Here is a 20902-nt window from a genome sequence, read left to right on the forward strand (position 1 = left end):
ACAAGGGTCAGCAGCTACCAACCTTTACTAAGTACCTACCTAGGTAGGTGCTCTCCGTCATCCTCCAGCATCTTCAATCCTTTAATAATCCTCATACACACACATAATCATTCAGAACAAGCGTCGTTTCTTTTCTTACACTCGCCCAATACATCGCAACTGCGATTGATTCCTCTGCATGTTTATACCCGCCGTGTAAATACCTGTCTCTAGCCAGGTAACCTTGGATAAAGCTAGCGCCCATGAGCTCTATCTACCCATCCTCTATCAACTCTTGAGCTCCAAACGTTTCCGATCGACGACAACTATACCACAACAATATGACGCCTGCACGCGGCAGAAAAAAAGCACGCTTTTGGGCTGGGGATGAGGAGATGGCCAATAAAAAAGACGACGACCTTCACCTCCCAGGGCATCGCTATCATAACTCAGGATCTGGTCCTCAATGGCAGGCTACGCCGCGTGCTCCCCGCCGTAGCTCCGTCAGTCGCCTTATTTCATACCTAGTCTTTATATCGATCGTCTTCTTCATAATATACAATTTCGTATTGTCCTCCGATAGCTCGACCGATGCGGCATCAGAGAGGTCTGCGCCGGGGCGCAAACAGGGACAGGACAAGGTCTACCACAGGGGACCGCTCAAATTCCCGGAGCTCGCAGAGACGTTGCGAAACATCCAAGGAACCGGCGGCGCTTACGAGAGGAACAAGAACATTCTATTCGCTGCTTCAAGCATCAGCAGCGCCTCTAGTCTTCTGCCAATGGCTTGCCAGATGTCGGCGCAAGAAAAGAACCATGTTCATTTTGCGCTTATGAGTAGGGAAGAGATCCCCATCAAGGAACTCCTCGAAATAAACGGCATCGACAAAAGCGTCAAAAGCTGTAAGATATATGTACACGGTATGAGCTTCTTCCCAATGCTAGAGGGCCTATTTTCTAATAGTTGTGTAGATGCCCGCACTGACTATGCTTCCACGTCTTCTGAGTTGAGGCTGAAACTCGCTGCAATCCGTGCATTTTGTAAGCTCCAATTCGAACCAACCTATTACACATTTATCTAACAAAATGTTGTCAAGTCTATATTGAGAACTTCATGCACCCTCAAGCAATTATTGTTGACTCTACTCAGAAGGAAGAAGATTACTTCCTCCAAGCCATCCGTGATCAGATCACTGGGACGAGGTCTGCTCTTATAGAGCTGTCAGAAAAGCCAGAAACTCGCCTTGCGTGGATTTCCAAGCTTGACGCCTCAGCATTGGCTGGTGAGTAGCTCTCCTTGCTTCTCGTTATCATATATGCTCACCAACTGTTATCAGCCTGGAACAAGGTGCATTTCGACATATTGGTCCAGGCACCTCCCGTTGGCACAGCCAATCTACAACGGCTCCTCACCTCGCTGCGCAAGGCCGATAAGAGTGCCCTGTCGGTTCCCCAGCTTACAGTCGAGCTGCCTTCAGTTGTAGAAAAGCCATTGGAAAACTTCTTGTCTGGTTTCCATTGGCCTTCCAAGGCTTCTGGACAGCTCCCTCAATCACAGATGCTCTCTCTTCGTCATCGAATATCATCACGGAAAATAGATGAGGAGGAGAGCTCAGTCCGTTTTTTAGAATCGTTCTGGCCAAGCAAGCCATCACACAATCATGTGCTTGTCCTAGCAGCTCACACTGAGGTCTCACCTCAATTTTTCAACTGTGCGTGATCTTCTATACTTTAACTAGGCAACACTGACACAGCCAGATGTGAAATACACCCTTCTTCATAGCCTATACTCACAATCTTCCATTCTTCAGGACTGGAATGAGAACATCATGGGCATCAGTTTTCACTCTCCCAGCACTCTCCTCGATGATATAACACCCCTAACAGTCCCGCCAGCTGAGGATGCAGACGAAAAGAGCGGTTCAAGTCCCTTCTTCTGGCAGGCCCCAACTAGCGATGCTGTTCTGTTCATGGGAGACAAGTGGGTTGAGCTGCATGGCTATGTGTCACGGATTCTAGAAAAGCAGCAAATAGGAACAGAAACGCCAGCCTTCTTAGCCAAGAAGAGTACGAGCAAGAAACATCCGGCCTGGTTAGAGTATGTACTTCAGCTATCACAGCTTCGGGGGTATGTGACTCTGTACCCGAGACCGGAAACGGCGAGCACTATCTTGGGGGCACACAGTGACCTTCCTAATACCCCAGAGGAGTACTTGGGCGAAGGTGATGAGAATGATAAGACCGGGGAGGCAGACAGTGCAACGTCAAAATTCGACCCAGCGTCCCCAGTCGATATGCTCACGACATTACCTCGTGAGGGTAACCTGCTGGCATTAGGTGACTTGCCACTCATTTCATGGAATGGCAAATCAACATCGCTAGCAGAGCTTGAAACGGCCTCAATGGAGCTTACAAAACAATTCCGTCAAGAGGTTGGTGGGTGTCCACCGAACGCCATAAACGATGAGGACGAGTTTGGACAGCCGAGGCGCAGCAAAGATGCCAGTGACCTCTTTTGTAAGAGCAAGGGTACGGCCAGTGCAGATACAGCGACTGAAGCCAAGGATATCACGGAAACAGCATAAGTAATTGCTATTTACAGCCAGAGCCAAGGTATGGACGGCTTTCATTTTCAATATCTATTGTATGGGGTTTTGCATGGTTGGTACTGGAAGCTCAGGCGCTATTGAGTAACGAACATGTATTGATGCAATTTCAATTTGGGTATATATGTCAAGAATTGGATGATGACTGTTGTCGAACCTTGGCAATGACGAGCAGGATGAGACAGGTCCCTATGATTGAGACCGCTGTGAGACTGAAAACCTGTGTGATGTCAGCACATAACCACCACGTTTGTCATACATTGACAAACTTACTGCATGAGTCTTCCAGCCAATCTGTACAATAGCCGCCCGTTTGCTGTACTTGTTGACGGTCGCTACACAGAGCGTTAGTTTGGCGCATGTGCTACGGCGCAGTAACACTCACTTATATAGTTACCCATTCCAGCAAACAGAGTCAAGACCGAAAGCCCCCAGAATATCGTCCCGAGAGGCTTTGCCATTCTCAGCTCTAACGGTGTGGCTTCATTCTTTAAGTGGAACGAAAGTGTGATGGCCATTGAGACGATGGCCATGTATATCGATAACCGAAGGTATGAGAGGAACGCTATGTATAAGGATTAGCCTATGGCATGGAAGAGGCAGCGGAAGAGGATATGTACTTCTCTCATTGGCGCAGTGATCTCGCGCATCGCTGCTCTCGTTCTCTACTAGCAATGGTCCAAAGATTGGCCAGTGAAAGAAAGGTCTATTCTCCTCCTCGCTAAAGAGACAGACTGTAAGCTGCTCCATTCATAAGAGTTCTCTTTTACAACTTTCACATACTCAAGCTCACTGAAATCAATAGGTCGAGCTAGGTTGGTGATAGGCGCACAGCAGGCATGGATAGTGAGGTCTTCATCATCGATATTCGCATCATGAGCAGCCATTTCAACGATATGACGAACAAATTAACAATTCGATGACAGATTCAATCAGACTGATGCCGGTTGATGTATTCGAAGCCCACGAGACGAATATGAGCATGTGAGGTTGGGTGTTAGTAGAGGAAGGGTTGATGTGGTTGGTGGTTTCGGGGCTCGGCCGGATACTCAATTCGCACCAATTACCGGGCTTCACTTTCATAGCACAAACTACCCTATAGCGGAATCCAAAATTCTATCATACTAGCACTAATGACGTGACGTTTGAAGTTCTGTCTTTGACATTTGATTCATCTGGATTTCGTGATAGATGCTCTTGAGGTACCCTTACTATCACTGGTTTGTCTATTTGCAACCAGATTGTAAAAGCAAGTATCTTCATATCTCATATGCCACACCGTAAGTAATTCATGAATATAGCATATATCGCGTAAACCTTTTTCTCCCTTTAGAAACCCCATACCTCATGCCACCTATTCTCGTCAGTTCTCAATGGCCCATCAAGTCGTCCAAATCTTGCTGCCCGTCCCGTGTTGGCCTCAGGAAGACACAGCCACTCTCTCACACAGTCTGGCACCTCCTCCTTGACATGAGCAATGCAGATCAGTGCTTGCTGATCAGAAAGGCCTGGGATCTTGACCTGGCCTGACTTTGAGGCGTCATTCTCGATGATCTCTTCGCCTCGATATGTTTTAGCCTCACCTTGTTCAAGGAACAGCGTGCACTTGTCTCGTACTGCATCATCCATGCCGCTAAAAGCTTCATCAAGAACCACAACATCTGGGCTCTTGATCATGGATCTAACGAAGAGGGCAACACGTTGTGCGCTGAAAGACAGACCGCCAAACATGTAATCATCCGCCCAGGAGAGGTTCTCGTGCGATGCTGAAGAATAGTTTGGATGTAGTTCCGGAGCAAACCAGCGAAGAGCCGCCTCAACCTTCTCTTTGGCTTCATTGTCTAGCTTCGGTCTCGCTCGAAATGTTTCTGACCAAGCATTCTCAATCACTTGGCGCACCGTCAAGTTCCGAGGCATGTGCTGATGAACTTCGGGACTCGAGTGTCCAATTCTGGACTGGATGTCCCAGAATGTAAGTGGCCGCTGGCCTGTGCCAGGTTCTGGAAGGCGAAATCGTCCGAACAGCTTGATGGGAAGGGAGTAAGACTGAGGATGATCTGAGCAGAGCAAAGACACTATGGTCGTTTTCCCTGAGCCATTAGGACCAAAAACTCCCCATCGCTCACCACGTCGAACTGTCCATATCAAACCGTCTTTAGAACCGTGAGTAGTTTGCTGCGTCCAGTTACCCAGTGCGATCTTCCCACGATACTTGACTTTGCAGCCATCCATCTCAATTAGGGGCTCTGCTTTGGGATTTATTGGCTCAAGCTCCTCATATGATGCTTCCCTTAGATTACCAGAGGCTTCTGTAGAAGCACTTGATGGTAGTACACGACCGATATCAACAAGTGAGTGTAGCGGTAGCTTCTCATCCTCTGTAAGTCCACCCCTTCGGACTCCACGGACGTACTTCTTAAGACCGTCAAGAACTTCCTCCTTGGGCCCCATGGATCCCACTTGGCAGTCCGTTCTTAGATACACGAGGTGAGTGATCCAGTCAGGGACAGGATCCTGTGGCCGTGCACTAAGAACAAGACGCGGGCTTGCTTTCTCAGCCAGCGAGTGGAGTAAAGGGCTTAAACCTGAGACTGTAGGCGGGTCCAGCCCCATGAAAGGCTCATCGAGTAAGAGAACTTCAGGCTTGGTGAGAAGTGCACGAGCTATACGCGCCCTTCGACCTTGTCCGTTACTAAGAAACGAGACAGGAAGATCAAGCAGGGGCTCAAGCTTCAGGTCCTTGACAACTCGAGAAAGCAGATCCGGGGAGATAGCAGCCTCATCCTGACCGAGTTCTGCCTGCATGGGATTAAGCTCTGTGTTGCCCATGAGGAAATCCCTTAGTGAGAAGTCGGTAATCTCCCGTCGCGACTCATATCGCGCTGAGAGGTATGCACTCGTTGCAACGCCACCACCGAGCCCTCCTCCAGTCTGCTCAGCATCGAAGCCCACATACTCAATTGCCTTTTGCGGCGTTCGTAACCGCTTGGGAACTTCCTCGGTAGAAAGGTAGGGATAAGATCTCGCGATAGGTGGTTCGCAGAGAAACCTACCCCTCAGGGCCTGAAGAAAGGTTGTTTTGCCAGACAGAGATGGGCCTACAATACACCAATTTCGAGGTGAGTTCGATGCAGAAGCCAACTCGAAGCTCAAGTCAGTAAAGAGAGGTGGGTTTGGACGTGATGATGCTGAATTTGGATGATGTCGATAGAATGTGCCATTGGCGATCCGAATGATCGGAGGACGAGTCGAGATTGGCCTCATGACTTTATCAGAGTGTCTCTGAATAGATAAAAACTCATTATCAATGTAAAGGAGAGAATGTTGTCTACAGGTGAAGTCGGAATCTTTAAGTACCTTAGTACTCTGTAAGGTAAGTGACAATGTCTGCGTGGGTCTCATCGAGAACCTAGGTAGAAGCTGGGGTTAGAGATACGTACCTTCTGCCGGACCTGCAGCTTACTCCCCGGAGCCGGGAAAAGGTACGTACTCTCAAAGTGCGGCAACGCCAGCGCAAGGCTGCCTTAACTTGAGCTGGAGCTTTCATCATCACGTTGAGCCTCCATCTATCGAGCAATCAAATCCACCCGCCCATCAACGTCGCATCATCTCCTCTGCGAAAACGGCCTCGGATTCACTGAATTTCTGGATCCAACGACTCATATTTCTTCCACCGCACTCACTTCTCCCAAGGACAAGGAACAACCACATCCCTCAAAATGGTAAGCCTCAGCACCCATCCATTTTCTCTATCACGAGAGCTAACTATCCTCCTCAAAGTCTCAAGCAATGCGCATCGTCCCCGGCAACTCCAACGCCCAGACCTACACTCATATCTCACACACATCCTCCGCTCCCTCTGCCCCAGGCATCCACGATACTCTCCGCCACGGTGTCGGCGCATCCCCATTCGACTCCAAGTCCACGCCTGCCTCTGCTCATCCCCTCGAGGCCCGCCTGAAGAACTGGGAGGCTACTCAGGAGGCTCTCAAGATGGAGACGCTTCGACGTACTTATGGCATGGCTGAGCCTATTCGACGTGGCATGGAGCTCAAGATTGTTCAGAATGGCGAGTGGCGGCCCATGGCCCTCGGCAACGGCCTCCCCAGCGTTCACGAGGATATTCTTAGGGGCCGTGATGCTACGATTACCTGGGAGGACGTTTTCACTGGCGATGAGACAAGAGCCGTTGCTGGGTTCCACGACGAGATGGAAAAGAAGCTCAAGATCCAGTGAACAAGCCGGCTGGTTGTGTCAAAGGGAACGATGGCCTAGCCATCTCCTTGTATATCATAATTACAACACTTTAGACAGGCTCAAGGAAGTTAACGACCAAGATAACCAACGTCTGTTCTTCTGCTGAGAAGATGGATGAGACCATGCAATCGCAACATAAATGCTTTCTATACTGCTATGAATGCGCTGTGATTGATAACGCATCGACAAATATGCCGAAGAAGAAGATTACAGAACCAAAACACAACCAAACCCATAACTCAGAATACACGATGATACGCCAATGTAGACTCCGGTGTCCCCGTCTCCCACACAGCAGAGTCGTCATACGCTTCTGCTGATAAATACAATAATCCAAGAAAAAGCTATAAGGAATGAATGAGTGTCACCCGAATGCTCATCAACTAAAGTGAAGACTACGGTGGCTAAAAAAACCCCGCCAACTCAAACGTTGAGTGCATGAGAGTCTTTGGACTTGGCTCTTCTCGTGAGACCATGCGTGGAGCACAGTCAGTCTGGAAGTTGCCTGTAGTAAAAAAAAGTGGCCTTCACTTATAAAATGATACAGCAATTGCTGTCCCGCGAACGTTGGCCATCACCACCGCTCGATGAAAGGTTCTTATTTCCCGCCTTGGGTTCTTCCTCATCAAGATCCTGTGGCCGAATGCTCATATGTACAACATTGGGGCTCTCGGTTGAAAGTTGATATTCTATGGGGTGGTTAGCAAATGATGCTCCGTGTCTCAGGTTGATGACGAGCCTTACTCTTCAATTGCTCCTTGTCATCTAGGAGCTTTCCGAAATGAATGAGTCTAATGCTACTGGGACTTGCTGGTTTTGCTTCCCAATCACTGCGCCATTCGCGCAATATCAATTCCTTGAGGGTATAAACGCTGATACTGAATGGATCCGGAAGGCCACTCTCCGTCTGGTCTGGGATATCCACGCTCCTCCGACTCAAGTACTTAGCATCAATCTTGTACGGATGTCGGCTTCCTGAGGTAAGGAGAAGGGTAATGTTGCAAACGGGTCCGTCGGAAGAGCCCCCTGAAATTTCTCTGATGTCGTCTACAGCAGGTCCGATGCCCAGATTCGAGTCTTGCTTAGTAGGTGGAGGAGGAGGAGCAGCTGTATCCTTCTCCTTTCCCTTCGATGAGGCTGCTGCGGTGGCTGCTGAGTTATCGGCGTTCTCGGATGTAGCTGGCGCAGCAGTAGATGGTGCTGGTTCAGTCACAACGGTCTTATCGGCGGATTCGGGGGCGTGATCGGCAGGCGCCTGCTCGGAGGATTGGGCAATGTTTTCCATGGCTACCGCATCGTTAGGCTGTTCGAGCCGTGAAGTTTCAACAGGCGCAGCCTTACCACCACTCATGGTGGAGTCCGCTGGAGCCGACATACTGGGTGAAGGGTGATGGCGGCGCGGTGAGGATGTGATCTGAGGTCACACCACGCAAGAAAGCGAAGAACGCGAGAGGAAGAGCGGCGTAAACGAGTGGTTTGTTCGCTAGCAGTACGATTCGACGCGAATTTACGACTATTTGAAGATGCCGGATCAAAGATGGGTATGAAAATGAGGAATGCGAAAGTGGATGGAAATGGAGATGTGGATGAATGTAGTCGGTATCCGTAGCGTGGCCAGGTCTCGGGAGCAAAAGTGAAAGACGTCAAGTTCGCTGGGAAGATGGCTAAGGATGGATCGCCCAGGCCGGGGGCCGCAAGACCGGGGGTGGGGCAGTGAATGGCCCGGAGTGTCGTCCACTCAGATAAAACGCTCAGACATAAAGCAGATGCAAATGCAACGCGACGACCAGGCAGGGCAGAGTCGAGGAACGCGGGTCTGCAGTACGTAGCAGCAGTGAATCGCTTCGTGGTGCAGCGCTGTACTCCAAGGCAAGCTGATGAGGAGACAGTGAATGAACAAGCGACGCAAAACAAAGCAGCCAAGGAGCCCTGGCGGCCAGCGGCTGGAGCGTGGAGCCTGTGTGGAGTGAGAGACGGTGCAATAGAGTGGACTTCTCTTGTCTTTGGTGGTGTCGCTGTCGCTGGACGCTTTGCCTGACAGGGAACGGGGAACGAGGGGGGCGCTTGGCTTGAGCTAGGTAGATGACTCCCTTGCAATTGTCGGAAACGATAAAGTGACAATGACGAGAGACAGGCAGAGACCGAGACAAGCAGGGCGACTCGGCAGTGAAAGGGGCCGCGCTGCTTTGTTGACAATTGTTGTCGATCAGTTCAACCAAGCCTGATTCGAGGCACACAATTGATGGCAGAGTTAACGAGGCCGTTGAGAATACCGGCAAAGTCGGTTACCGGATACACGATAAATCCTGAAAGCGAGAAAGTAGCCTGCTGTAAGAAAGCCAAGATAGCCAAACAAGGTAAGTTCCAGCCCAGACCGAGGTGACGACACCAAATACAGTGCTGTATCCGTGATCCGTAAACTACTTGGCGGGCAGATGTTGGCGCTCACTCAAAAAAGTTCAGCGAACCGATTTGTGACAGTGGGAGGTATTAGTTATTCAGTGATAAGAATGAATCGGACGGACTGAAAGCATTAATTTGCTCGATCTCGTTTGGTTTGTGAGCAATAACACAATGGCAAGACTCGTGATAACTAAAGTCAAGAGTCGCCAGCAACGGACAGCTACCTACCTAGGTACCTAGGGAGGTGAGGCGAGGCAGTTGCCTTCAGTTCCGTTCGGTTAGGTTTACTGGTAAAAGGGAAGGGAAGGTACGGATACCTGCCTTGGCTCTACCACCTTACACAACCTGAGTCGGGCAGGTACATACCTTAGTAGGTAGGTAAACAGTAACAATGGAAGTCAGTAAAACGCTCCCTTAGCGAATGAAGTCACTCCAAACATGGCACTTCTAAGTAAGAAAACTCCAGAATATAGGTTATCTCCCTTTTAGAGGTGAGAGTCTTCTTGTTGAAAAATTCAGGTCTTGTTTATTGCATACAGTTGACAATCTGAACAAGATGTCGTGGTGTCCATACGGAGTTTATTCTCAGCGGGTGATAAGGTCAAAGCCACTGGAGGGTAAAGGTAGAAAATGTGGCGGCTACGGAAGCCGGCTGTGCCGCTTCCAGGCGACTTAGCCCAGACCAAGCAGAAAAGATGGCACCAGCGGCGCAAGCCATCTGTTTCGTTACACTCACTGTATCTCGACTAAGAGAAAGCTATTGGAGGTGGGGAACTGCCTAGGTACTCATGATTACCTAGGTAGGTAGGAAAATCATAACGAATAGCTTTCGTCCAATCTCAAACAGCAGAATTATTTACGATCGTACTTCAGTGGCTCTTGGATGGATTGCTCTTTTGGCTCTTCTGCTTACACTATTAGGCTGTATTCATGAATCAGCGAGCCACTTACACCAAACGTATCGTATTCCACCCACCAACCAATCCAACATAAGCTATAGCCGTATTCAGCACATCTAAGGGTCCTCAACTGGCATGCACCCCTCGATCTCATCACTGGTACGCCTCGGAGCTTGTTCCTGAATCCCCAAAGTTCCACCGAGAAAAAGGCACAAGGAACACCCTCTCCTACGGTCTAGTACGGCCGCTCACACACCGATACATCGGATATATCCCGCACAAGACCACGGATTCGCCCACTTGCATACATTCAGAAGGTCCTTACAACTCATCAACGACATGTCTCTCCCCGCTGTCTTTATAGACCAGACCACGCCAGTCCAGACCAGCAAGCCAAGTCTCCGTCTAGCGTACTCCAGACTTCGCCTCAAAACCCCTGGTCAGATGTGACCTCTCGGGGCAGGTTTCTGGATACAATGGTACTGTAACTTAAGTAGGCTCTGGCAATGTGCTTCGCCCCAATTGGCATTTGGAATAAGGTTATCGGGCCAAGCCGAATCGAGTCTACGCCGTTCCCCGGAGCAGTCACCCGCAGATTCCTCCCTTGAAGTCGAGAATGAGGAAATTTGTAGATAGCCGCAGTGCCAAGAGTTAAGATTCTTCGAATGAGTCTGACAACAAAAGCATGCTCAAAGTATCATGAAGCTCCAAAAAACAACATTTATCATAACTTGTAAATATGAGAATATGTAATAATTTCATACAAGTATGAAGCAACCCTTGGGCGGATCCTGGAGCTGGACGCACCGCCAGATTGTACTCCCACATGTTCCATCACAAATTCCTGCCTAATACGGATATGCTTAAACGGCTTGGCTTCTGAACTATGCCTCCAATCGCTAGTATACAAAGGTATCACTCACTCATAGCACTAACAAATCACCATTGCTGCCAGCACCCTGAGCTGGCTGAAGAACCGCTTGAGGTGCATGTGCGCTCACCACGTATCCCGTCGAGTGGCCATTACCTCCTCCAAAGACATCATCCCCTTGATCATGCATCGGCTGCATCTGCTGCTGCGTTCCGATACTTGAAAAGTAGGCATCTGCGTCGTTGACTGCTTGCGCGAGGTCCCCTTGACCATTGCCTGACGTCGGATTTCGGCTTCTTGGATCAACATCCGTTGCCGCTCCGGCGTTGCCAAACATGCTTATGCTCTTTTGGCTGTCTGCAGCAACAAGGAGGTTTTGCTTCTGCAATGCGGGTGAGTCCTGGAGTTTGCGAGGTCGAGCGGACCTAAACACGGTCTGCACTGGCTTCAAATAGACCGTGGCTAGAGTTCCCACGTTCAGACACATCTCCTCTAGCGTCGTCGAATCCAGTCTTTCTGACTCAGCGGTAATCGCTGGCTTCTCCCCCATCACGATCTGCCTCGCCGCATTCATATCTGTAGACAACAAGCGCCAGTACATATACGCTCGGTCTCGAAGATCAGGGTTATCCGTCTCTTCAGTTGCCCACTTCAAAACCTTGGGGACCAGTTCTTGACCCTTGGTTGGTCGCTGGATGAACAGCTTTACTGTAGCTGTGAGCAAGGCTAACTGCACTTCGACAGGCTCCTCTGCGAACGAGTACAGGAAGTCTTCTAACAAGGCATCGCTATTCTCAATCCGATCTGCGTATTGGCCAATGACCCAAACCATGGCTGCCTTGGCCTCCGGCTCATCCAGAGAATCTAGATGCTCGCAAAGGGTGCTGATGATGGATTCATATTGATTAGGGTACTTTCGAAAGATGTTTCGGATAACCACCGTAGCTTCCTGCACGATATATGTGATCTTGGTTGCTACAAGCTCCAGGAGCAAGTTGATGCATCGTCGTGCAGCTGGCTCAATCTTAATTGCCAACTTACCGATCGCACGTACTGCCTTGCGGACGAAGTGGACATCAATTTCAGTGGCGTATTCTCGCAACTCCGTCAACACCTCATCGATGTTATCCTCGTTGGCAAGCATGAAGATAAGTTCCAGCTTTGTGACCTTGACATAAATAGGATCGTTGTACTTGCAGAAAAAGACACGGATATCATTTCGGAGCACTTCCGGCCGTCGCTGGAGAATCAACAAAGCATTTCGTAGAGCGAGGTACTGAACTTCAGGACCCTTGGCGAGAAGTGTGACCAGGGGTGGTGAGAGTTTCCTGCAGAGTGCCGAGATTTGCTTCTGATCGGCGATGTAATTCATCAGATACAGAATCACCCGAATGCAGGTCAACACGACGGACGAATTAGAATGCGACAGTCGTGGTGATATTCGTTCCGCTAGGAGTATCGCTTCTCCGGATTCTTGTGGCACATAGGACATGAGAGCCTCCAGGATATATGTCTGACCCCATCTGTTGACACCAGATTAGCGACAGTTACACAAGTGTGCTGTGATTGATCTTACTCGGAGCAATCAGGGAGAATGGCCACCATCTTGGAGGCATTGCTATAGTCAATGGTAAGTTTGATGGCGTCACTGCGTTCCCAGATATCCATGAGTCCAGCCAGAGCGCTGGCAACAACTGTGGGGTTGTCATCCCGTAGCAAAGAGTTCAAACGATCAATGAGGTCCGAGTTCTCCACCATATGTCGGTCATGGTCGTAAAGTTTGGCGACGCAGAAGGCAGCCGTCTTTCGTACATATGGGTCATTGTCCTTGAGCATATGCTTGACTATTGGTACAGTAGCCTCAACAAACTCTCTGACATGAATGTAGGACATTGTTCGGAGAGCCAGTGCCCGTACCAAAGGATTGTGGTCTTCCATATCCTGTACTTTGTCAGTACTACTCCTGGAGTGGTCTTCGGTAAACTAACATGTTCCAGTACAGGAATTGCCTTTACGGCAATCTCAGGTCTTATCCTGGCATAATTGACCAGAAACAGGAAGCACCTATTTAACATAAGCTTCTGAGCGAGTCCCAAACATTGAAATGCTTACATCTTCTTGATTTCCAAACTCTGGATACCCATGCATCCAATGATGTCGGGGAATAGGGCAACCATGTCATTATTACTCATGGTCATGTTTGCGACAATTTTCTTGAGAGCAATCTTCTTGCCTGTATAGGCCTTGTCCTTTTTCCCTCCACTGTTAAGCTCGAGGCGTAGCTCGGCAACTTTGCCCTGCATATTATTTAGTCTCGGGCCATCATAAAGTGATTTTGGGGGCATGTATGCGAGGAACATGGCTGCCATCACATGGTTCGCGGCGCTGCGACACTATGTATCGATAGTGACACTGAAGAGGAAATATGATCTGATGCAACGAAGACTTTTTGCGCAGACCTTGTTGCGCAAAAGCAGGAGGGGATAAGGAGACACAAATTCGAGTTTCAGTGAAATGGAGGTTCAAAGACTTATAAGACCTCAGGTCCTACGAGGCTGAGACATGATAGAAGGACGGGAAGGCTTACTCGTGCAAACAATTTGGAGTCCCCTCCACCGGCGGAGCTCGACATGGTGTTGTACTTGTATCCCAAATAAAGACTATACGGCGACTGGGACTTGGTTTTCGGTAACGTTGAATGTGGAATAGTCCCCCTATGCCTGACAGCCCCTCACTTTGGATTTTTCCAAGTATTTTCAGCCGTCGTTTCGATATTCACAACCTAATTGGGCGAGGATGCGTTGCCCAGCGCAAAGAAAGTCGTAGAGGGTGGATGGTGGATGGCAGATGGGAGGGGATGGTCACATGTGCGCCAGATGCCAACGGTTGTAAGGCGAGGCGCTGTGATGTCGGTTCTCGATCGTGGAGTATCGTTAAGAGGCTTCTTTGGACTCGGGGAAGCAGGGGAAGCGCTGGTTTCCTCGAGTTTTGTTTGCGACGTTTATCGTGATCGTATTTTGAACGTTTGAACGTTCACGTCTCGAATCGGCGGCGTCGGAGTTGGGAAAGGGGATCACTTAGTAGACTCGAGTAATGTAAGCCAAATAGGTGCTGATAAGATAGTGGGTTGCAATTAAGCCGAAATTACAGCTGCCACAGCTACGCCACATGTCGAATATGCCACATGGGGGTGGGCTACAGTCATCAACTTAGCCCAATCAATCCACGTCAACGTTGCCGCCACGAGCTTCCAACATCAACCATCAAACATCCTTGCCTGCGAACTTCATTCCGATACCTTCAATCTCTATCAACGACTTTCGACAGCACAAGCGATATATCATGGCTGGCCCATCTGCCTCCCCTATCTGGGTCTCTCAACTCGAGAGCCCTCCTGCTGCCAAGTCCAAGCAATCTGGTGTTCAGGATCCTCCTGGCTTCAGCTCCGGAACAACCGTCACCAACTCCAAGGCACGCGCATTCTCCATCGCGTGATCAATAACGATCAAAGACTAACATAGTAAACAGAAGAACAAGGATGCTGTCAAGGTTCAACCCCGCAAGCCCCCGACTACCGCCGAGATGGAAACCTTGAAGCTCAAGAAGGCCTGGGAAGTCGCGCTGGCTCCTGTTAAAGGTCTTCCCATGACCGCCATCATGATGTACATGTCGGGCAACTCTCTCCAGATCTTCAGTATCATGATGGTCTTTATGGCATTCAAGAACCCTTTGATGGGCTTGATGAACACGAACCAGGCCTTTGAACGCTTCCATTCAGAGTCTCTTTCTTCCCAATTATTGCAGGTCAAGTTTGTGTATGTGGTATGCCAGCTGGTTGCGCTCGGTGTAGGAATCTGGAAGATCAATGCCATGGGTCTATTACCGTAAGGATTTATCTCCGTGTGCATATTTCTTACACTACTGACACTGTCTAGAACAACACGATCCGACTGGCTGATGTGGGAGGCGCAAAGAGAGCCTCTGGAGTTCGCTGTGGCAGCTTTATAAACTGTCTGCTGGTACGACAAATGACTAGATAAGAATCGGAGTTGCATAGCTATGTCGCATTCATTGCTTCTCGCTTTGCCTTGGCTGCCCTCCATCGCATGCCTTGCTTGTCAACAAGTCTCAAAGCCGGGATCATGGCCAAGTTCAGTAAAGCAAGAAATGTAAAACACCACCCTCTACCCATTCCTGCGATCATGTGGTCAATGGCGGCCGTCGCTGCAGCTCCAAACATACATCGCACAAGGTTGTTAGCTGCAGTTGCAGTAGCTGGAGCATGTGGGTTAAGATCAACAATAAGGGTATTGAGAACACTGAATGAGGTTGGAACGAACATGCCAATCAGAAAGACAAGGACCAATGGGACAGCAACTGAAGTTTCAACTTGCAAGGCCCATCCATACCCTATAAGTGTCGCGATACCAGCGAGGAGCGTTGGATAGACCGGCTGGATTCGCGCAGTCTCGATTGGGAACTTGCCCAGATCGTCTCCTCGCTTACGGTTGATAGTGAAGCCAATCTTCTTTGCAATCCGTCGATAGTTCCAGTCCAAGACGTATCCTTGACCGACAACGGCCAACGCGCAGCCAAATCCATAAGGCAAATAGCAAAGACCAACCTGAAGATCGTTATAGCCGTACGTCTCTTTGAAGAGTGTTGATAGGGTAGCCGCCACTAAAATAAAGGCCAAATAGATGATGGCGTTTGTCGCCAGAATAATAGCCATTTCTTTCTCAAAGACGATGTAAAGCGTCTTCAATGGGTTGGGAAACTTTAACTTCTGCTTCGGAATATTCTGGCTTGTAACATCTCCTCGGGTTCTGTAGAGATCAAGCAGTGACCTGTTCCATTTTGGTGGTGCTATCGAGCCATTTCCAACGACTTTACGGCACGTCTCGGGAGCGGAGAGGATAAAGGGGATCATCCAGACACCAGAGAAGATGGCACAGAACCAGAAGATAGCAGGCCATCCAAGGTACTGGCTCAGAATACCACCCAGGACTGGTCCGAAAGCAGGCCCAACATTGATTCCAGCTCCAACAATACCCATATATTTTCCTCTCTCGGCTGTTGAGGATATATCCGAAACTACAGCAAAACCAAGAGCGAGAGTTCCACTGCTGCCGGCACTCTGAACACAACGAAGGACCAGTAGCGCAACAAAGTTACGTTGCAAGGCCAAACCAATGTTTGCACATATGTAAATCAAGAAGGCCAGTATATAAGCGGGTCGACGCCCGGCCATATCACCGAAGTCGCCGAATATAGTTGGCGATAATCCCTGAAAAATCATATAAGATGTTAAGGTGAGGTTGACGAGTGACACAGATATGTTCAAATCTTGGGCTATAGGAGGGATAGCGGGGAAGTATATGTTGGCCGTCATAGGTGAGACGAAGCTGGCTGCTGTGACCAAAGCTAGAATCCATCGTTTTGTGTTCTTTGAGAAAACGCTGTATGCTGGACCGCTTGAGACTCTAGTCATGCTCTCGGGGTCACCCATTATCGTCTCGTCAGCCTGAGATGCTGATACATTATGTGGCGGTCTGCCAAGTTTCTCGGTATTATGGTTACGGAGGCCCTGAAGAGTCTCCAACTCGGTGCTCTGTACGCTGATATCGTCATGGTCATGTCTCGGACGGTTTTCGGTGTTGGGAGAGGGCTGGTTTTGGCTTTTCTCCTCCATCTTCGCTGGACAGAAAGATGGAATATACAATAAACATGATGAGACAGTCACCGAGAACTGGAAGACAAGTCTTTTATTACTACCTAACAATTTGCCCGCGATCGGAGAACATTCTTTATCGGTAATAGAATTATTATTCCCGATAGTCTTGGCTTCTATCCACAGTTTACGGACTCGGCGTGTCTTTACTTTATGCCGAGCTCTGCTCTGATCCGTCTCCTGGAGATATTTTGAGCCTCGTACTCAATTTCGTCGGCCTCGCTGTTAAATCAAGAAAGCTTTGATGGGAAAGGATACTAAAGGCACTTATAGATGACTAGTATTTTCATAATTCTCTAGTAACATACAGTCTTTCGGAGGTTGAATTGAGTGAACCTGATCAGCCCACTGAGCACCTTGAATATGTGGAAGTTCAGAGACGATCTTTATTTACAAAAAGGCTGTGAAGAGTGGAGGACTAGAAGGTCCGTATAAGTTTCAACTGACTGCAAATCATTACAAAATACCAAATAAAGAAGTTGCATCACAATTGAAGCTTGGTCGGTTCGGCATTCAAGCTTGCTCGATGACTAAGCCACGTGGAGCTTTCTTCGAAGTGCGTCAGAGCTTCATACCAACGCAGCCATGGTGTCTACAACAACCCTGGGCCTTTATTGATGAGAGAGCTTGACTCGAATGCTCAGACAAAGCCTTGAACTCCTCGGTTTTAAAGTACATAAACTAAAGAACTCGGTTTCACCAACCGCTCACCCTTTCAGCGAAAATCTTTGCCCCGGACTAATTCGAAGCACACACCATGAATGTCACGGTCACTTTCAATGAGCTCTTGCGGGAACGAAATGCGCCGGAAACAAGAAAACGTGTCACCTTGGAAGCCATCGATGGTTTCTTAAAGGAGGCATATAGGATTGTAAGCCATACGCTTCGGTTCGACCTCACCCCCAAAACTGATTAGTATCTACAGAATTCGCATATCACCTGCTTACATCGAGAGCTTCAAGATGTTCGACAAGCATATTTATCGACTGCGCAGCCACGAAAGACACATAACCGAGTCTCAAAAGAACAAACTCGTGTGCTTACAGATCGAGACCGAGAGGAGGTCGACGCCAATGCGAAACAGATGATCCGGGAATTGAATGCTGGCATTCGTGCCCTCGACGAGGCTGAACAGTTACGGCGTGAAACCGAATCAGCTATAATCCGAAAGAAATATGGAGGCCTGGGAGCTTTTGGAGCATGGGCTTCAGGCGGTATAATCAGCAGCAAAACAGAGGAGCATGCAGAAGCTGAGGCCAAGGCACGAGATTTGGGAATTCATCGAGATAGTATTCTCTGGTTTTTACGGCAACGACTCGAGCTATGCTGCCGAACGCAACAAGAAATGATGAAAACACGTCTAAAGCGCGAGCTGGAGAAAAACCGCAGCATGCTTTCAAGATCAGGCGCCACCATTGCTGGAGACTTTGCGGAATTTGCTCCATCTGCCCGACGAAACTCCCAAACAGCCCCTGCTGCATCGATCCCTATGTCCGAAGACGGTCAGTTCCCGAGCCAGGGGTTGACAGAGGAACAAATACAGATGTTTGAGCAAGGGAACCAAGACATGATGAAGCATTTCGAGAATAGTTTGGACAAAGTCAGGTACGTGTCATAAGTCCTCTCGATCTCCATCGGCACACCTTTGCTTGGTTGTATCTGTACTAGAGTTTCAAGCGCAAGCGCCACCCCATGGGGAAGGGAAGTTGATTCATGCGTATGAGCTAACACTCGTACGACAGAACTGCTGAGAAGTCGTTGCTAGAAATAGCTGAGCTGCAGTCACTTCTCGTAAATAACCTCGCCACACAGTCAGCGCATATAGATCAGCTCGTAGCGGACTCGTTTGCAACAACGGAAAACGTGGGCGGTGGCAACAAGGAATTAAAAAAGGCGACACAGCGCGCAAGTCCAGCAAAGTATACATTCTTTGCGGCAAGTGGGCTCTGCGCTTTCCTTGTGCTTTGGGACCTGGTGTTTTGAGTTGGCAAACGAACAAAAGGGTGTGCAGACATACTGACGCCTAGGCATTAATAGCTTGGGAGGGTGTGGGAGCTGCAACCAACTACATCTCGATACTATATACTACGCAGATAGTCGAAGATGGAGCACATATATGTGCCTTGTTATGTTCATCTTCGTAGTGCCTAAGGAACTCATGGGAAATGGATAGCCTGAAAACAAAAACCACTTTCAGCTGGGATATATTCTCACTTCAGACTGGTTTCATCATAGCTGTGACGAGCGAGACCACGGGATTGCCACTATATGAACCAGTAAAACAGACCACTGGCAATGAATGAGTTTTGTAATGGTATGTGAGTAGAAACCAGCATACTTTGAGATACCCATTAATGACAACCACATAAGCAAGGACCCGAAGGGAAATTAATGGATGGGCCAGTCAGAGACAAATGCCATGTATCAGTCTCAAGATGATGAACGGAATTTGCTTGTTGTTCGATTTCAAACTATTGATCGTTGTACTTGAATGGTACTCTGCATGACATCGACTTGGTAATCCCGGTGACATCAGGAGATTTTATCTCACCCCGGGACAATCTTTCTATAGTATCTAATATTCAAATTAGAACACTTTTCTCGTTGAATCAATCGGCCTCGTCTTTCAGCTCTGGTTAGATCAAACATTCGATAATCCAAAGACATACGATGCAGAATGTTCTGCAACGCCGGGACCCTCAAAGCCTACTAAGGATTCAGGGGCAATTCAAGATTTACAGGAGATGTAGATTTCTATGGCAGAATAACCTCGCATAGACATCGCAAAGACCATTCCAATTTACAGAGTTAGTCATACGACTGATCAAATCCATCATGTTACGTTTTGGCCGGGCGAAGTCGGAGGCGAGCATGTAACAGGGCGCTGACGCTGGACCATCTATTACCCAACAGTGCATTCTAAAGCCTCGTGATGTTTTGTCTAAGATTTTTTACTTCCCCGTGACAGGACGTTAACGGGGCGTCCGGGGCCGCGAGAGCCACCCGGTACATGTACTGTACCTTATTAGGTACTGGCAATGCATGCGTGCTGTAACTTGTCTAAACTGGTAGGGAAGTGAATCGAAGGGGTCTGGAAGAATGAACCGGGTTCCTTTTTTCTGGGGAATGGATCCATTTGGAGTCTTGGTTAGTAGGGGAGGGGTTTGGGGAAGAAACTGGAGAGATTTTGACGCAAAATGTCGATCCAACACAACGGTCATGAACTTGGATTTACATGTTACGGTAGGGTAAGTTATAGAACGGTGAGAGCTGATTAGAGTTACCATCCGTGATGTGAGATGAGATATTTGAGATCAGATTCAAACATGCGAGTTCAAGGGACCACAGATCACACCATAAGTGAATTAGAAACTTAATAATTAGTTTCAAAGGTTCATTCATAGATTCTCTCCGCAAAAATTGAACATGGGATCAGTTACTCGAACGGATAAAGACAGCACTACGTCAGCCTAGCTCCGTAATCTAAATCCACTGTCACCCATGCCAAGTAAAGCAACAAAATGTACGAAAGAGTACATACCTCGGTGAGGTTACGGTTGCCGGTCGGTCAGCTCCATTACGCGCGTGACGGTAGACTCCAAGGAGCCGAGGTGACGCTCTCAGGCCTAGGTAGGCGATTACAACGGGGAGCTCTGATATTGACGTGATGGAGCTTCACAAGCTTTTTCACAAGCTCGGGAAGTGTTTTCGGTATACCTGTTTGAGGACAAAGCATAAAAGATTAGATTGTCGCAGTCCAACAAGGAAGAGATAACCGTAGGTAGTTATTGAAATTCTGCGAGCATAATTTAAAGGCCCAATCACAACTTTCTACAACAGACGATTTCATTGTCAACTGTTTCACGATCTTTGCGCAAGTTCAACAGCTGTACTGTCGCATACCTATTCAATCCAATCGCATATTCATACTGCGTCTCTATTTGGACTGCACAACCTTTCGAGTCCGACCGTCGCAAAACACTATTCTTCGACTGTTATCATCGTCTGCTAAGGCATCAAATACCAAGCCTATTTATACACGAAACAGCTTCAAACAGGCCAGCTACTCGTTGGGATCGTCTGAGAGAAGGGCGAGGGAACTCCAGTAACTACAAAGGTACACCAGCTTCAAAGGTGAGTTGTCAATTTCTTCACA

At 48.6% G+C, this 20902-nt stretch overlaps 9 protein-coding genes across 9 annotated transcripts; 4 read left to right on the top strand and 5 right to left on the bottom strand.

Moving 5' to 3' along the window:
* Window positions 1-320: 320 nt before the first annotated feature.
* FSUBG_11323 (uncharacterized protein) lies at window positions 321-2564 on the top strand (the record flags this gene model as incomplete). The annotated part of the gene is made up of 5 exons (XM_036675994.1): window positions 321-882; window positions 952-1020; window positions 1077-1262; window positions 1317-1691; window positions 1738-2564. 5 exons carry the CDS (start codon window positions 321-323, stop codon window positions 2562-2564), a joined length of 2019 nt encoding a protein of 672 aa, XP_036533182.1.
* Window positions 2565-2712: 148 nt separating this feature from the next.
* Window positions 2713-3472, bottom strand: FSUBG_11324 (uncharacterized protein; the record flags this gene model as incomplete). The annotated part of the gene is made up of 5 exons (XM_036675995.1): window positions 2713-2805; window positions 2859-2920; window positions 2971-3150; window positions 3206-3319; window positions 3379-3472. 5 exons carry the CDS (start codon window positions 3470-3472, stop codon window positions 2713-2715), a joined length of 543 nt encoding a protein of 180 aa, XP_036533183.1.
* Window positions 3473-3914: 442 nt separating this feature from the next.
* Window positions 3915-5849, bottom strand: FSUBG_11325 (mitochondrial repair protein; the record flags this gene model as incomplete). The annotated part of the gene is made up of 1 exon (XM_036675996.1): window positions 3915-5849. One exon carries the CDS (start codon window positions 5847-5849, stop codon window positions 3915-3917), a length of 1935 nt encoding a protein of 644 aa, XP_036533184.1.
* A 455-nt stretch (window positions 5850-6304) lies between these two features.
* On the top strand, window positions 6305-6821 carry FSUBG_11326 (proteasome maturation factor; the record flags this gene model as incomplete). Its single annotated transcript, XM_036675997.1, has 2 exons — window positions 6305-6307; window positions 6366-6821. The coding sequence occupies 2 exons, from the start codon at window positions 6305-6307 to the stop codon at window positions 6819-6821; spliced, it is 459 nt and encodes a 152-aa protein (XP_036533185.1).
* A 552-nt stretch (window positions 6822-7373) lies between these two features.
* FSUBG_11327 (uncharacterized protein) lies at window positions 7374-8217 on the bottom strand (the record flags this gene model as incomplete). The annotated part of the gene is made up of 2 exons (XM_036675998.1): window positions 7374-7531; window positions 7587-8217. The coding sequence occupies 2 exons, from the start codon at window positions 8215-8217 to the stop codon at window positions 7374-7376; spliced, it is 789 nt and encodes a 262-aa protein (XP_036533186.1).
* Window positions 8218-11067: 2850 nt separating this feature from the next.
* On the bottom strand, window positions 11068-13647 carry FSUBG_11328 (uncharacterized protein; the record flags this gene model as incomplete). Its single annotated transcript, XM_036675999.1, has 5 exons — window positions 11068-12538; window positions 12592-12956; window positions 13004-13079; window positions 13128-13408; window positions 13603-13647. 5 exons carry the CDS (start codon window positions 13645-13647, stop codon window positions 11068-11070), a joined length of 2238 nt encoding a protein of 745 aa, XP_036533187.1.
* A 710-nt stretch (window positions 13648-14357) lies between these two features.
* On the top strand, window positions 14358-15023 carry FSUBG_11329 (uncharacterized protein; the record flags this gene model as incomplete). Its single annotated transcript, XM_036676000.1, has 3 exons — window positions 14358-14471; window positions 14544-14899; window positions 14951-15023. 3 exons carry the CDS (start codon window positions 14358-14360, stop codon window positions 15021-15023), a joined length of 543 nt encoding a protein of 180 aa, XP_036533188.1.
* Window positions 15024-15072: 49 nt separating this feature from the next.
* Window positions 15073-16707, bottom strand: FSUBG_11330 (quinidine resistance 1; the record flags this gene model as incomplete). The annotated part of the gene is made up of 1 exon (XM_036676002.1): window positions 15073-16707. One exon carries the CDS (start codon window positions 16705-16707, stop codon window positions 15073-15075), a length of 1635 nt encoding a protein of 544 aa, XP_036533189.1.
* Window positions 16708-17503: 796 nt separating this feature from the next.
* On the top strand, window positions 17504-18729 carry FSUBG_11331 (syntaxin 18; the record flags this gene model as incomplete). The annotated part of the gene is made up of 3 exons (XM_036676003.1): window positions 17504-17617; window positions 17672-18351; window positions 18489-18729. The coding sequence occupies 3 exons, from the start codon at window positions 17504-17506 to the stop codon at window positions 18727-18729; spliced, it is 1035 nt and encodes a 344-aa protein (XP_036533190.1).
* Between the last annotated feature and the right edge of the window lie 2173 nt (window positions 18730-20902).

The sequence above is a fragment of the Fusarium subglutinans genome (genome assembly GCF_013396075.1).
Source record: "Fusarium subglutinans strain NRRL 66333 chromosome Unknown NRRL66333_c0000213, whole genome shotgun sequence".
In the NCBI taxonomy this organism is placed as follows: domain Eukaryota; kingdom Fungi; phylum Ascomycota; class Sordariomycetes; order Hypocreales; family Nectriaceae; genus Fusarium; species Fusarium subglutinans.